The sequence below is a fragment of the Hemiscyllium ocellatum genome, chromosome 2 (genome assembly GCF_020745735.1).
Source record: "Hemiscyllium ocellatum isolate sHemOce1 chromosome 2, sHemOce1.pat.X.cur, whole genome shotgun sequence".
In the NCBI taxonomy this organism is placed as follows: Eukaryota; Metazoa; Chordata; class Chondrichthyes; order Orectolobiformes; family Hemiscylliidae; genus Hemiscyllium; species Hemiscyllium ocellatum.
In genome coordinates, this window is record NC_083402.1 from 118,805,600 (window position 1) to 118,823,724 (window position 18,125).

Genomic DNA, 18,125 nt, shown 5'->3' on the forward strand with positions numbered 1-18,125 from the left:
AATAAAGTTAAACATCACACAACACCCAGGTTATAGTCCAACAGGTTTAATTGGAAGCACTAGCTTTCAGAGCGCTGCTCCTTCATCAGGTGGTTGTCAATGTTCGTGTTCTAGAAAAATGAGAAATGCTACGTTTTTTGAAAAAGCCACACAGCAAGGAAATAGACCCTTCCGTCCATGCGGAACATAATCCCAAACTAAATTCCCCCCTTCCTGCCAGCGCTTGGCCTATAACCCTCCAAAATTTCTTGATCAAAAAGACATTTAGATAAGTATTTGAATAAGTAACTCTACCAGCATCCCTCTCTTTCACTGGAAGTTCATTCCACACACAAACTACTCCATACGTTAAAAAAAATTGCCCGATGTCTTTTTAAAATCTTTCCACTCTCACGGTAAAAATATGGCCCCATTCTTGAAATCTTCGAGTAAAAAATGAGGTCTGCAGATGCTGGAGATCACAGCTGCAAATGTGTTGCTGGTCAAAGCACAGCAGGCCAGGCAGCATCTCAGGAATAGAGAATTCGACGTTTCGAGCATGAGCCCTGATTCCTGATGAAGGGCTCATGCTCGAAACGTCGAATTCTCTATTCCTGAGATGCTGCCTGGCCTGCTGTGCTTTGACCAGCAACACATTTGCAGCCATTCTTGAAATCCCCCACCCTATGGAAAATACACCTGCCATGATTTTAAAAGTTTCTAAGGTTACTCCTGAGCTTCCTACCTCCAGCAAAAAAAGTCTGAGCCTCTCCAGCCTCTCCCTATAAGTCAAACTCTCCATTCCAGCAACATCCTGGTAAATCTCTTCTGAAACCTTATCCGATTTAAGTGTCCTTCTGACAAGGGGGGAGGGGGACAATAACTGGACACAGTACTGTTAAACATTTAAGCATGCAGGATTCCAAATAAACTGATCTAGCAGCCCTCCATCACTCTCTTCTACCTCCACAATGTAGTTGTTCAAACAGAAAACATAACTAGATGGCCAGCCAGACACTACAGCATGACGTCAATGCAACAAACATGAGAGTTACTGTAGATAGGATACTTGGCCTTCTGTGAACTTCTAAAAAGATCAGAACCAGAAAAATACTAAACGTTTTAAATCAACATGGGGTTCTGCTACCATAACAGTACTTGCCCTTCATTCTTGACAAACAGACACCACCAGAGCTGTATTTCCCTCCCCACCCCTATCCACTTTCCATAAAGACTGTTCCCTCTGCAGCTACCGGGTCATTCATGCCCCCTAACAACCCACCCTCCCCTCCCCTCCCAGCACCTTCCCCTGCCTCTATAGGAATTGCAAAACATCCAACCAAACCTCCCCCCCCAACTCCATCCAAGGCCCCAAAGGAGCCTTCTACACCCATCAAAGCTTCACCTGCACTGCCACACGTCATTTACTGTATCTGTTGTTCCCAATGCAGTCTCCTTTACATTGGGGAGACTGAACGCCTACTCGGAGAGCACTTCGGAGAACATCTCCCAGGACACCCACACCAATCAACCTCACTACCCTATGGCCGAACATTTCAACTCCCATCCCATTCTGCAGAGGACATGCAGTTCCTGGGCCTCCTCCATCACCACCCGACGCCTGGAGGAAGAACACCTTATCTTCCACTTTGGAACACTTCAACCCCCAGCACTTCACCAGTTTGATCATTTCCCCTTCTCCCACTTATCCCAGTTTCAACCTTCCAGCACCATCCTCATAATCTGTCCCACCTGTCAATCTTCCTTCCTACCTATCCGCTCCATCCTCCTCTCTGACCTATCACCTTTACCCCCACTTCCATCGACCTATTGTACTCAGGTACCTTCTCCCCAACCCCATCCATTTATCTCTCCACCCCATAGGCTCCCAGCCTCATTCCTGAAGGGTTTTGCCACAAAATGGTCAGTTTTCCTGTTCTTAGAAGCTGCCTGACCTGCTGTACTTTTCCAGCACTACTCAATCTCCAGCATCTGCAGTACCCACTTTCACCTATCATACTCTCCAGTAGAGCACTGTGCATCTTTCTAGCAAAGGTCATCACACACACCCACGCATCTTGTGAACATTTAACTGAATGCAACAATGTGCATCATGACTGAAACCCTCAATTCACCACCTTTCTTCCGGCCTCACATCACTCCTCTACATAACCGCTAACAGTCAGAAATGAGCAAAGTGGTCAAAACCATCCATGCTATTTCTCACAGCACTCCATGACCATTCACTGCTCACCTTCCCATCTTGGCACCCCATTTGGAGCAATCTTACTCGAAGACATACTAGCAAGCCTCTGAATCAAGGAATGGGAAATATGTTAAGTAACTAACAAACTCCTTATGACAATCATTCAAATGGAAGGCCCAGAACAACCGTAGCAAAAATGGTCCATGTAAAACTGATTCAAGACAGGTTGCAATATTGAGAGATGCACCATTTCAATTAATTCTTTTGTACTTCCAGGTGTGCAGGATTCCAAGTCAACTGATCTAGCAGCACTCCATCGCTCTCTATTTCCATAATGTATTTCTGATTCAACAATTACATACCTAGATGAATGATCAGACACTAAAGCATGACCTCAATCCAAGGCAAGGCCCAGGCCCTTATGTAGCCAGTCTCCACCAGTGGGGCTTCAGTATAAAATTATGCATTTGTGAAGAGACAAAAAACAAAGCTGCTCACTACGGAGGGCTGTCTTCCCTACAGATTATTTAGTGGACTGACCAAATCTTGGCTTCAGGGATTTGCATTTGATAAAGAAAATTCAATTCCAACTAATTCTAAGAAGTTTCAATAGGTTATATATTAAATTCAAAATAAGTGCCACCCATTGCATGAGTTAATGCAAAAAAGGTGATCGACCTATTAAGACAATAGGACACTCGCCTGAAGTATTAACTTTCTCTCTCTTTCGCCACAGATACTGCCAGACTTACTAATTTACAACTTTTTTTCCAGCACGTCCAATAATTTTCTTTGCATACTTAGTGTTCATGTTTGCATCTTTTGTTGGCATTTTAAGAAATTCTACTCATTGTGCTGTCAAAATGTTACTGGCACTGAAAATTAACTATTACAAATGTTTTATTCCTTCATATTTTAATTATTGTGTACCTTAAATTTATAAAATTTAAATCTTGCAAATGTTAGTTTTCCATGGCTGCTTTAAACAACTTGCTATTGAATACACCTATTGTGAAAGTAATGATGTAAAAATTGAAAGAACAATCATTTAATTGGATTGATTAAGTAGTATACTCTTCTGCTGGTCTTGTTCACTCAGGTTCTAGCAACTCTCTCTCAAACTATGACATTATCAGTTTGTATTTTTAGTAAAATGTAAAAACCCAAAACATGCAAAGGAATCTCATTAAGGACAGACACTATTCGACTCCCTTTTATTGCAATGGGTGGCACACTCTATCACACACTTTCAAAAAGGTGTGGAACTCCTAATCTTAGATGTGTCATGATATACCTCTGGAGTAGGTGGGACTTGAACCTGTACCTTCTGGCTCAGAGGTAGGTAGCCTCTAAACAATCTTAATCATTGGCAAAATCCAGGTTTGCCAGAGACTGTTAGATCTTCAATCTAATACTCTCTCAACTGAGCTGAGCTATGTGGATTGAACAATTCTTTGCCTTAAAGACTTCTTTTCCTGGAGGCCTAATTAAACCTAATTAAGCCTTGGACAACTATTGCCTGGATTTAGCAATTTCTCTTGCTCTTTCTGAACTACCTGATTTGTCCCCTCTGCTATGTAAAATCTAAATCAACAAAACAATTTCATTGTCAACAATTTCAAACACATACTCAAATTCTTTTTTATTTAAAACTTTTCAAAAGACAGTGGTGGAACACTGTTCTACCAGAAGTAGAAAACTTTTAACTTACAATCTAATGTCATTGTATGCAGGCAACTGATTACTGGATATTTTCTTTATTTAAATTGGAATAAATTATTAACCAGCAACTTAGGCTCCCAAATCTCAAGATTAGGAGACTGGACACTTTGCATTGGCACCAGTATGTTGTTTAAGTGTTCATAAAGGGCTTTCTCACAGTTGACATTAGCTTTGACACTTTTCATTTTTACTTTAGCTATTGTTTTAATTCTTGAAGGCGGTTTCCTGGAGATATTTTGCATGGCTTTAATTTTCGTTTAAATATGGCAGGAAAATAGAGATGCCCACAAAGCAGTATTGACTTGTGAACTATACAGTTACTATCAGATTATGAATGACTATTCAACAAAATACACACCAATTTAAATACAGCAGCAATAAATGAATGTAGTTACAAGTAGTTTCTATAATTGATTTTTCCATTTGCACAACTAGAAAGACATAATCAAATCAGAGATTCTAATTAAAGATCCCATTTACTCAATGTATAAATAATGTATAAATAACAAATCTGATCAAGAATAGTTTATAAAAAATGGTGAGTTTTTAAATGTACATTTCATCAGCTATTCAGGCTTGAAGAACATCCCATTATATGCCTCCACCATAAAGTACATTCCAAAATATGATTGAGAAAAATTTAGTTTTTAAATTAAAAGCATTTAAAAATTTGAGATGCATTTGTTGAAACCATGCCACAATATTTTTGAGCTTTTAGAGAAGACAAATTCAACATATAGGGTAAATGACATTGATCAACAAAAAGTAGAGTAATATTACTCCACCATACACACTAGGCTAATAGGTATGAATGCAAGTTCCAACAGCACTGTATTGCTAAGCAGAAAGAACAAAATATTCTAACAAAAAGCTATAGGTATATAAATGATATTTTGTTTACTCAACTGTTACTTCGTGCTTATGTAATGTGTTCAAGGCCTCATATGGGAGGAGTAGTTTGCAAACATATGACATTGTGATCTAACCCACTGAAGCTTATGAGCTTTAAACTGTTTATGTCCCGTATTCCAATGAGCTCAAAATTTGTGCAAAACTTATTCCTGGACTGTCCCTAATATCCCTCACTTTCCAATGTACGCTAAACACATTGTTCAGAGATATGCATAGAATATACTATCCACTTCCATATCTCAAAACTGGAAGTGGACAGAAAAACAAAAAACTCGCCATTTAGCATAACGTTTGCAGTAACCACCATATGAGACGAACACTTACAATTTCTCTTTCTTTCCAAATCAGGCAAAGATACGTTATATTTCTATCAAAAATTTAAACCTTAACAATAGCAGAGGGAAACCAGAGAACACTGTTTATATATGCCATGTCATGCTTTTGCAGATTTTTAAAAAAATCTAATAGATGATATTACAATCAAGATTTTGCAGCAACATGCATTAATATAGCAGGATTATCTGAAGCATTTAGTAGAAATACTATTAAACGTTGACACTATAATAGGAGAACAAGTGACCAAACATTTTACAAAGAAGCCAGCTTGAAGAAATAATTAGGTACAGGTGGAGGAACAGTGAGGTAACTCTAGAGCTTAGGGCCTTGGGAGTTGAAAGATTCAGTACCAGTAGACAGCTGAAGGAACAGGGGAACTGCAAAAGTTTGAAGCAGCACATGGAGCTTCAAAGTGTCATGGTCATTGGGAGGAGCAAGCCCATTGGAGGGATTAAAGCACAAATTTGAAAAGACAGATCCTGCTACATAAGAGTACAGATTAGTAGATACGCAAGATTTTCATTCTCATTCTAGAATCAGTGAGCAGTACGCTCTTCCCCTTTGTGTTATTTCCTAATCTTGAGAGGAATTCTTTTTTCCAGCAAAATCCTGTAATAAGGTTGTTGAATAATTATACAGAGCAGAAAATGTTCTTCACATGCAAGATAACATGCCACTACAGGTCCATTTTTTCTTGAATGAATTGATTTTAAGAATAATGCTAAAGTACAAACAAATTAAGGGCTTTTAAAATATTTGAAACCACTTGAAACATTTGATTCAAAATAAGTCTGTTTCCAAATACTGGAGTTTTCAATGTCTTTACAACATATGAAAGTATCCATAAAATAATGAATTTTAAAAATAAGCAGCACTTAAATCTCCACTTGTTCAATTATAAAATGTTTACTTTATATAAAACTAGAAGGAAATCCCTTCACAACAGATGTTTCCAGGAATAGCTCCAAAAGTATGCATCCTGATCCCTTGTGATAAATATCATTCTATACCATTTTCTGCAATGTAAATTATAAAACCAAGCCAACATTACACGCAAATCTACAATAAACATAGATTAGACACTGCTCCACTTCATCATTTGAGTACTATCTGGCATTAAATTAAGTTAATGTCCAACTGTCTTGTTTACTGAGCATCAGGAAAAAAGGTTTTGAAAGGCATAGCAGTTTCAATTTGATCATCGTATTGATTAATTTTCCTGGTGTACTGCATAGTAATACATTTCAGCCATAATTCAAAAAAACAAAATTCAGTATAAAGCAAGAAGAAATAAATTAAGTCAGACAGAGTGAAAAGAGAGATTCTAATTACAATAAGTTAATTCTGAAACTGTCATTAAGTTCCAATTAGCATGTTATTAGAAAAAGCATTACGAAACGTTTGGCAAAACTCAGCAATGAATTTCAACAAAATAAATCAGACAGGCATTTTTCCAGAATATATCCCCTCAAAATGTAGATTTTCATATCTTGCTGAATATTTATTCAAACCTACAAAACCTTACAGCCTCCAAAACAAAGTGCAACCAATGCTATTCTATCAACTGTTTCTTCCACCAATTATTTCCTCTTAAGGCATTGATTTCTTTCAGAGGTAGAGTTAGAAAGAATGAACTTGCCTTTACATAGGGCTTTTCACTTCAGGCTATCAAAAAAAATGCTTTGCTGTAGTGCAATCACTGTTGAAAAAGCAACAATCTTAACTTGCAGTCAATTTGCTGATAGCAAGCTCCCACGGCCAAATGTGATAACCATTGGAACTTTCTTCCCCACATTAATGGCTAAGGTATAAATATCGGTAAGATTAATACCAGTTGCCTCAGTGGTCACAATTTACCTGTAAAACCTTGATAAGATCAACTCTTGTGGGGATTACCAGTGACACCAGGAAAATTAAAGCCGGTTAGTTTAATCTAGTCTTCACCTGTTGTTATCCACTCAGCATACTTATCAAGGCAGATAAACGATCAGTAATCAGGAGCCTGATGTTCCCTTTGCCAAACCAGGAGTGTATGGAAGATTTGTATTACTGCACACCCTGTCAAATTTTAAGTTAATAAAGACAATGGTTCGAACCTAGATGCTTCTTGATCTGAACAAGTATTATTTAAGCACACTGAAGGCAATTATGCTTCCCTGAAGCAGGGGTCCTTTTTTTTTTAGATATTGTAATAGGAAAACATGATCCTCGACCAAATTTTTGACCAGCTGTCCTAATATTGATTTAGGGTCAAACTTTGCTTATTGTCCTGAACCACACCTCACTTGACAGCATCCTTAACCCAAAATCTTCTGACTCGGCATCAAATACCACTCCAGGACCTGAGCACAAAATCCACAGCCAACATGCAAATACAATGCTGCTGGAGTGCCATCTTTCAGATTAATCTTTAAAATGGGGGCCTGTCTGGACAATACTTTATCCCTCAATGAACAACACAAGTTAATCTGGTTATTTCCACCTTGTTGTGTGCAAATTGGCCATTACATTTCCTTTAACAGTGACTACACTTCAAAGTTTTTCATTGGTTCTACAGTGCTTTTGGTCATCCTTATGATAGGAAAGGCACTACATAAATGCAAGTTCTTTTGTATATTTCCTGTGAAGCACCTTGGATAATTTGCTGTATTAAAGATGCCAAATAAATTCAAATTTTTGAATCAAATCGCAGGTTTTAAATAGCCAATTAGGTGAGAGCTTTATTCTCACAATGAAACTATTGCTGCATCTTTGGTGAACTGAGACATTTTGAATTCTAAATCCAAACCACCATCCTAGTTATTGTTCATTAATAAAAGCAAAGTAGCTTCTCGTGACTTACATTCGTTAGAGAAGAAAAATTGTATTCATCCACCAGATAATGCAACCACCCTCTCTCCCATATTTCCAATACAAGTGGCATACAAAACGTTTGTCATCTTTCATTGTATGACTACCTGTTGGTGAGTAGGCATTATTACCAATCTAAAATCTGTTGTGGGTTAACTGGCAATACATTTCAAAGACTGCAGTTAACGACATTCTGAACTGTCGGTTGTGCTTTGTTTATTAATACTTGCTTCTAATGTTTAGTATGTGGATATTATTCTCAAAATCTAGAAATTTTAAAAAAAAGGTGCTAATTTTATAGTTTTAAAACTTTAAAATAGGACAAACTTATGCCTTTAATGCCACACATTTTAATTTTTTGGGTAATTAAGATAATTGATTTAGTATCTCATTCCAAAATCATGATGACAGAATACTTCAAATTTACATTCAAGGGGTAAAACCTCTTGGCCTGAGAATTTATCTTTAGAATGGACAGCGAAGAAAGATGTTTCTTAGGAGATGGATTGTTTTGAATGTCAACCTCAATTTAGTTTAAACACCATTAGGCGCAGGTACATATTAATATTCCTAACCAAATTTTGAGATAAATCTGTTACAATCCATTCACTTCATATATAAAATTTTCATGGAACTATCAACATATGCTGGCATAAAAAACAGAAAATGCTGCAAATACAAAATCAGAAACCATCTGTGGACAGAGTTAGTGATACAAGTTGATCACCACAAATGTTAGTGTTATTCTCTACATTTCTTCCAGATTTCCAACATTCGCAGAATTCTGCCATTCAATTAACATTTTCTAGATAACCTGTCTGTGGTTACTAGGGATTAGCTATATTAGTCTTCCATATTAGTGTCACTACATTCTGAACTGGAAGCACTTAATTCAGCACAGATTCTATCGTGACGTATACTGCATAAAGAGAAGATCAGCTATTCTTGGATTTTTGTCTTTTAGAGATACAACTTACCAGTTCGCTCCAAATTAATACCGAGTGATTCAATTAAATTGAAAAAAAGTTAAATTTTTTTTAAAAAATCAAATTGAGGTAGTGGGCATTCATGGATAGAAAAATGATAAAATTTAAATTTGCTTTAAAACCCTATAATAACTAGGAAAGGACAGCAAGGACAAAGCAAATAATGTGGTTATTCTAATAGCTCTCTTCTAACCTTGTCTAAACCTCACAACAATAGGCAGGCGCAGCACAGTAATTAGCATTGTTGCCTCACAGTGCCAGGGACCTGGATTCAATTCCAGCCCTGGGTAACTGCCTGTATGGAATCTGCATGTTTTCCCCATGTCTGTGTGGCTTTCTGCTGGGTGCTTCTGTTTGCTCCCACAGTCCAAAGATGTGCAGTTTTGGTGCTTTGGCCACACTACGTTATCCTGCAGTGTCCAGAGTTGTGCAGATTAGTCATGGGAAATACAGGGTTATAGGGATTGGGTGGGATGCTTTTTGGAAGGTCAGTGAAAACGAGATGAGCCAAATGGTTTCTTTCCACATTGTAGGAATTCTACGATTCTATTTTGGTACCAGCAGTAGCTTTTCAATAACTTATCACAAAACCATTATCAAGTCCTTCCTAGGGAGGAAATGTTAAGAGAACCAAGATGCCCAAAGAAAAACACATCAACCCCTAGTTGTCAGCTCAATTGACAATTGTGAAATAAATCGAAAAGATGTCTTAGGAACTTATAATGGTAGAATTACTTGCATCCATTCATAATGAATGTACAAAATGGGTGCAAGTAAAAAAAAGAAACTATAATCTACATCTGTTCACAAACTTGTTGCATGCATTTGAGCAGCCGCTGATTTTTCTAGTTTATATATCTGTAACTTGCAGGCACCATAAAAGCTGCTGCCATTTGATCTTAAACAGCTATTATTTCAACTTCCACCTAGAAACTAAATAACCATTAAATATCTCACATTTAGATTTTTATTTCTATGACGTTTAATTTATAATCAAAAAAAAATCTACAATGAACTAATCCTTGGCAATGCAATTTCCATCTCACCTATTAATAAAATGAATAAGCAACCAAAACTTGTCCACTTTAGTCCTTGCAATCAAAAAAAAACAAAGTCAGATTCTATAATCAGTACACATTTCCACTAATATTTGGGAATGCATTTTTTGTGGGGTGAATCTAAATAGTAACAGGGTTGTAATTAAACTGAATGCTGTTTAAACTAAATCCTGAGTTATTAGATCAATGATATTTATGTTTCATTATCAAAATAGTTTTTTTTTTAAATATAAAAAGCCATTTTCTGTAAACACTTGTGTAAGTCAGAGGTATTTAGTCATCGATGAATGTTAGCCTTCCTGGGCCCTCATTTCTCAACCACCGCCGATACCGTTTCCATCGTGGATCTGATGCTACTTTCTTTTTGAGTTCTTCCTCTTGTTCCAGCTTATAAACCTAAAAATTAAATAAAAGTCAGTCAATTCGACTGTATCCTGCTTCCCTTTGAGAAGCTAAGACTATGTTGACAACAAGTTACATCATCATATTAGGATCCATAGTTAAAACAGCCAGTGTTAGATAATACAATGGGAGATAAAATAATTAGAGTTCTCACTGCAGCCTGATGAATGCTGCTTAAAGTTTATATCCATGGTATGGTCAATAATGTTCAGGAAAAGCATGGACACAATCCTCTAGGAACACAGGTCAGCATTCAGCCTCTCCAGCATGTTCTACCAATGAGACCATTTCACCTGAGCTCTGATAATCATTCACCACCCTGAAACATTACCTCTGTTACAAGCACTACCAAACCTTCTGACATTTACACATGCTAATCTAAACATCCAATGTCATTTACCCACTGCCACTTGTTGCCATGAGCGAACCGTCATCTGTTGACATACCTCAGCAGAAGGAATCAACAAATTCAGGGATGCAGGAAACAAAGCAGGAGAAAAACCCTCACACCATGAATTCTGCCAGGATTTCCACGCAGTCAGCAATCTTCCCAATACAAAATTTACATCACTAACAATTTAGACCTATGAGTAATCGATCAGTTTGACACACAAACCTTCAACTAAATTTTCCACTTGTCAATGTGCATTACTTTTTGATTTAATTCTTTGTCTGTGTGTTCAGGTGCATATACTACAAATGTTTTAAACTGAAAGTTTGTGAGAAGATTTGTAGCTCGGGTGCTCGTTGTTGTGGTTCTGTTCGCCGAGCTGGGAATTTGTGTTGCAGACGTTTCGTCCCTTGTCTAGGTGACATCTTCAGTGCTTGGGAGCCTCCTGTGAAGCGCTTCTGTGATCTTTCCTCCAGCATTTGTAGTGGTTTGAATCTGTCGCTTCTGGTTGTCAGTTCCAGATGTCCATTGCAGTGGCCGGTATATTGGGTCCAGATCAATGTGCTTATTGATTGAATCTGTGGATGAGTGCCATGCCTCTAGGAATTCCCTGGCTGTTCTCTGTTTGGCTTGTCCTATAATAGTAGTGTTGTCCGAGTCGAATTCATGTTGCTTTTCATCTGTGTGTGCGGCTACTAAGGATAGCTGGTCGTGTCGTTTCGTGGCTAGTTGGTGTTCATGGACGCAGATCGTTAGCTGTCTTCCTGTTTGTCCTATGTAGTGTTTTGTGCCGTCCTTGCATGGAATTTTGTACACTACATTGGTTTTGCTCATGCTGGGTATCGGGTCCTTCGTTCTGGTGAGTTGTTGTCACTAGGACTCATAACAGCACACAAACCAACAGCCACTCTCAGACAACAACTCACCAGAATGAAGGACCCGATACCCAGCATGAGCAAAACCAATGTAGTGTACAAAATCCCATGCAAGGACTGCACAAAACACTACATAGGACAAACAGGAAGACAGCTAACGATCTGCGTCCATGAACACCAACTAGCCATGAAACGACACGACCAGCTATCCTTAGTAGCCGCACACACAGATGAAAAGCAACATGAATTCGACTCGGACAACACTACTATTATAGGACAAGCCAAACAGAGAACAGCCAGGGAATTCCTAGAGGCATGGCACTCATCCACAGATTCAATCAATAAGCACATCGATCTGGACCCATTATACCGGCCACTGCAACTGACAACCGGAAGCGACAGATTCAAACATTACAAATACCGGAGGAAAGATCACAGAATCGCTTCACAGGAGACTCCCAAGCACTGAGGATGTCACCTAGACAGGGGACGAAACGTCTGCAACACAAATTCCCAGCTCGGTGAACAGTTTTATTTATTTTATTTTCTTTTTTTTCCTTCGTCCAGCCCAGGCCCCCGGCACCCAGCACGTCCCCGACCCTGGTCGCCCTCGCTGCCACGGTCCTCCCCTCCGACAGCCACTCGAACCCGCGAGCACGGAGGTGCGGATTCCTGAGCAACGGCTCCCTGACGACAGCCGCTACTCTTTCCTTTTTCAAAGGGCATTTCTGTGTGATCCCTTCCCTATTTATTTTTTTCTCTCTAGGGGGGAAACAATTCTGTTTCTTTTTTTACTAACCTCCACACTACCGCCTAGCTGCGGTAGTCCTTATTTTCCCCAGCACCCATGGTGTGTGTGTGTGCAGGTGTGAGAGGTGAACAGTTTTAAACTGAAAGTTCTCCATTAAGAACTTTCAATCATTATAACAGTTCTGTAAAGACCAGGAATTTAGTTTTATGCATTCATTACATAATTTACTATTCTTGAAGTTGCAACATACAATGCTTACCTCAAAGTTTTCTCGTAACCACAGCTTCCTCTCAAGGAACATCTCTTTCTGATGATCTTCTAAACTGTCAAATTGGCCTTGTGACATTTTCATGTTTTTTCTAATAATATACAATTTTTCTTCTTCTCCATATTCTTCCTGTTTTATGTGAAAACGGTAAATCCACCTGCAATACCACATTATATACCTACAGATGTAATAAGGAGCTAAAACAATTTGGAAGAGGAGTATATCATATAGCTGTGGTTTCTGATAGCCACCTTTAATGTCAATGTTATTTTTGATAATGCTTTTAATGATTTCCTCCTCCTCTTCTTTGATTTCTTCCTTAGAGCGTCTGTTTTTCCCTTTTTCTTTAGTTTTGTTAAGGAGGCCTTGCTGCTTTGCAATTTCTGTGGCCTGGATTCTATACTTTGGCACAGTAGTGAGATAATGAATGGCCTCACTATAACTGCTCCACCAGCTGTAGTACTGCAAAACAACAGAAATTAAAAATACATAAGTGCAAAGAGCTAGCAGGTAAACATAACAAGGTGCAGCAGTCAGTAATTCAGCCCTATTAGCCTGCTTGACCATTTTATATAATCATGGTTGATCTCATATCGGCTTCAACTCCACTTTCCTGTGCACTTCCTTTAACCCATTATTAAATTAAAATCTGTCGTCTGTCTCCTCCAATATATTCAATGTGCATCATACTCTTGGGTAGTGAATTCCACTGATTTATGTTTTGAGAGGAGTAGTTCATCGGTTTAATGCCACAATTGCTGTAACTGTTTTACTGATATGAAGACCAAATCAATTTGTACACCGACAATTTAAAAATATATTGTAACCGGACAGTTTACTTGCAGCTCCATAATGGTCACAATGAACATAATTGCCAAAAGCTCGCAAACTATTATCTGCATTAAAATTTGTGGGCTGCAAGGAATATTGATAAATTTGAACACAAACAGGCTAGTGCAGTATTTTGAGAAGTGTGGAAATCTGCAGTAAACATTTATACACATAAGACAACCATGAAATTAAATGAGGAAGGAGATTTATTCAGTCTGAATTTATCCATCCAGAATGATCCTATAGCCCTTCCTTTTCAGATCTCTTGAAAGTTTACTTCCCGAATTTTATTTAACCCAACCAATGGCTCCTAACACTTCTGCAGTCTGTTTCTTAACATATGACAACTGCCCTCTTTACTAAAATCATTTTCCCCCTATTAGGAGATTGAGGACATTCAGAGTGGGGGACTGGACTCGTTGGCCAAACAAAATATGGGTGGCAAATTCCTCTCGCTGAAGGAATTTAGCTTACTCAAGAGATTCAATAAATGACAAATTTTTCCCATTTTGCAATTTATGATGGGAATTCAACTCAATACCTTTGGGTAAAAGTGTGTAATTGAATCAATGTATCCTGTCTATACCAACCACCACAGAAACTAAAACTACTTCAACATTACAGCTGTAGAAAAGAAGCATTATCATACAGAAATCCTTTGTAATTGCTAAGGTATAAGATAGCCCATATCTTTCAGTCCCCAGCTCTTTGAAAGAACTATCCACTTAGTTCCACTCCCCACTATCCTTCCAATTCCTCCTTTTAAACTACATAGGTAATTTTCTTTTGACAGTAACTATGTTGAGGATGAGTTGTTATGCACATTCAAGACTGAAACAGACAGATTTTTAAGCAGTAAGGAAATCAACAATTATAGTGAAAATTATGGTGGAATTGAAGATGATCAAATCAACCAAGTCTTTGAATGGCAGAGCAGATTTGATGTGCTCCTGCTGTTACATCTTAGTCTATGGTTTTATTTAATCAGCCTCCATCAATCTGGATTTAACAAGTTGCTACAGAAAACAATTTTAAAATTTCCTCCTCGAATGTTTCTGCCAAACATTTTAAATCTCATTCTGGTTTCTAACTTTCCTGTCAGTGAAATTGGTTTCTCCAACAATCTCAACCTCTCATAATCTTTAGCTTCTTAATTAAATCTTCCCTTAATCTTCTCCCCTCCAACAAGGATCATTCCAGCTTTTCTAGTTGTTTGACACAAAAATTAAAAGTTCAATTTCTAAAACAGTTTATAATTATTTCCCATTTGAATTAAACTATTTATTAAGCTGGGAATTTACAGCAAATACAGTTAACAACAGAATACCATGTGAGAAAGATAAGTGAGGAAGCAAGTTATTAGAACACTTAAGATGATGTCAGTATAAGTCAGATCTAACTATAAGCCATTGTATTTATGAACTGCTGATGCTCATCATTAATTGTCGTTCGAGTCATGTTGCATTTATGTGCAACTGAACAGCATATTGCATAAATGCCTTACCTGAAAAAGTGATATAGCACAAACTGTCACAATTATAACTATTCTGACATCCACTTTGGGTGCTAGCCTTCTCTTGTAGTAATGGTAGTAATGCCTGTAAAATTCATCAGGATGATCAAGCATGTAATCATAATCCTTCCGGGCTTCATCATCCTTTAAGAAACAGAGTTAGAACAAGAAGCAATCACTAACACTGTCATTTTTAAAAATCTAATATTACCAACTGATTAAAAAGACTAATAAACTTTAAGTAACATCCATTTTTACAACTGATTCTCCTATTATACATAAGAGGAGCAGTATAACTATCACAGGTATAATAAGCAGCACAGGCTTTAAGGTGTCCCCACCTAGACTGCAATCCACTCAAACTGAATACTAATACCAAATATAACACAACGTAATACAAGCTTCTCTCAGAGATCTTTTTAAACTGTAATGTTCTTCCTGATGAAAGTATGACAAATTGGTTTGATTTAAAAAAATGCACAACAAGGTAACTAAGAAAATTTTGGTCCAATTACCTATGAGAATATTTTTGGTTTTCATGTAAAACCTGACAAATAAGGAGGAGTCCTGAAAAAATTGATCCTGTAATTGATGAGAACACAAGGTGATTACAGATGGATCTAAATTTAGTAGGGCATGAATTTGAAATAGGTTATTGCATGAAGTGTTCGTTGATAATTAATCACTCAATGTGCACATATGGAAAATGTCTGTTACTGTCATACTGACGAGATTTTCTGGATTAATAAGATACTTCTAAGCAGCCAAAGGCAAGGACCAAAGGTTATAAGACAACTTTCTCCTGCAGCCTGGAAATGAGACTGCAAGAAATACTTCGGTGGTGTTTAATGTGGACTACTGTTTACATTTCCAGCAACTTTAGATTAGATTAGATTACTTACAGTGTGGAAACAGGCCCTTCGGCCCAACAAGTCCACACCAACCCACCGAAGCGCAACCCACCCATACCCCTACATTTACCTCTTACCTAACACTACGGGCAATTTAGCATGGCCAATTCACCTGACCCGCACATCTTTGTGATGGTGGGAGGAAACCGGAGCACCCGGAGGAAACCCATGCAGACACGGGGAGAACATGCAAACTCCACACAGTCAGTCCACAGGAATTGAACCCGGGTCTCAGGCGCTGTGAGACAGCAGTGCTAACCACTGTGCCACCGTGCCGCCCACAAATTCTATTTGTATTCTATTGTTGTATTCTATTGACAACTGTCCACCTTAAATGTCAAACGAGCAACTTAAAATTATTTGCTACAACAATTAGGAAGAATACATAAAAAAATACATTTGATTTTTTAAATAGGTAGGTGGCTATTTTTGACTGGTGCAGACTCAATGGGCAGAAGGGTATTTTTCTGTTCTGTAAACCTCTATGACACCAAGTTGGTAACCCTAACAATTCTACATTTAAGCATTAATAAGAGAACCAAGTTAGTTAGAAAAGTCTTAGGTTTGAACTCCAGTTTTTGCTGAGCTGAGTAACACTTCCATCTGTGTCACAAAGTTAGACTTGGAGCCTTGCAAACACGATCCAGGTTAGCTTTTCACTACACTGCAATACAGACATATTGTTGGAGGTCCTGTTGACCTGTTCAAGTGGATGTACGCGATCTCATGGCAGTATTTGAAGAAGAGTAGGAAGTTGCCTAGGGTGCTATAAAATCCTCAGTCAACATCAAAAAGAACAGATAAATTGGTGGTTTTAGTGCACCCAAACAGCCACCATATTTGGCGACATAACAGTGATTGCGTTTCAAAAGTAATTAAATCACATGAACTATTTCACCACATCCTGAGGATCTGAAAAAGTGCTATATGGATATTGGGACATATGGGCTAAGAATTTCACATCATGACCTCCATTCAATGTCTGAAGCTATGGACCAGAGGCAATGCTTCAGACTCTACATATTCTTTCCCTTCTCTTATCCAAGTCAAATGACAAGTTAACATTCATATAAACCACCTCAGGGATGTACCAGAAAGTACCTGGATTCTACAGAATCCAGCAACAGCTAATACTTGCATCGGACAACAGGCAAGGAGGAAAATACTTCAAGATTTTCATGCGTACATTTGTTGCCCAATATAATCTGCTCTCAACTCCAGATATATATTAATGTCTGTAAGAGATAAGACAGTGAGCAATGATGCAACTTCACACATTCTTCTCTTTTCCAGAGAAGTTCATCAACTCTTGCTCAAAATCTCAAATGCAGCAAGAGGAGAAATTTACCAATTTTGTTTTGACATTTTTAAAATAAAGAATGTGATAAAACTGCAACAAGTTAGAAACAGTTATAAAGTCACTCATGACCATGAAGAGCAGATGAAATATATACATTTTACAATTTCATCCTTTGACAGTGACTGTGCAAATGATGTATTTGGAAATAAGGCTAGCAGTTCTAAGTTTTAAGTGAAGTGCTTTTTAATAGTAAATCTAGAAGGAGAAACAGAAATACAAATTCTCAGTGACAGCTACCATTCTTCTATGCAGTGCAAAGTAGTTTGCTTTTCATCCAACCATTCAAGGTTCTACACTTTTTAAAATTAACTACCACAGTAACCAGAGATGCAGGTTTCATTTTCCCAGTAGCTGACATTTGCAAACAAGCTAGTCATCACCATCAACACTGCCAGATCTACCCCTACCCCCACAAACTCCCACCCCCCCCCCATTCTCTAACAGATGTTCCCTTGGCCCCAGATGCAGCATGCGCCCAATTCACACCTTCAGTGTTTCATAGGCGGTGGCAACCAGTAGGAACTTCTCCTCGGGGTTCTCCCCGGCCTCCGTGGGTCTGTACCGGTCCGGGTGGAAGCGCCGGGCCAACTGGCGGTAAGCGCGGGCGATCTCGCTTTTGCCAGCATCTCTTGACACTCCGAGGACGTCGTAGCAGGAGACGGCACCGCAATACAAGCCTTCCACCAGGCCATCAACCCTACCCAGCAACGTGAAGGCAACGGCGCAAAATCGAAGCAACAACCCCACTACAGCCGGCCCGCTCGCCGACGCCAT

General features: G+C 38.4%; 1 protein-coding gene across 1 annotated transcript; it reads right to left on the bottom strand.

The window, feature by feature from the left end:
• Positions 1–6,541: 6,541 nt before the first annotated feature.
• Positions 6,542–18,125, bottom strand: dnajc25 (DnaJ (Hsp40) homolog, subfamily C, member 25). The gene is made up of 4 exons (XM_060841745.1): positions 17,838–18,125; positions 15,072–15,224; positions 12,728–13,198; positions 6,542–10,445 (listed from the first exon to the last, which is right to left on the bottom strand). Exons 1-4 carry the CDS (start codon positions 18,123–18,125, stop codon positions 10,323–10,325), a joined length of 1,035 nt encoding a protein of 344 aa, XP_060697728.1. The 3' UTR covers positions 6,542–10,322.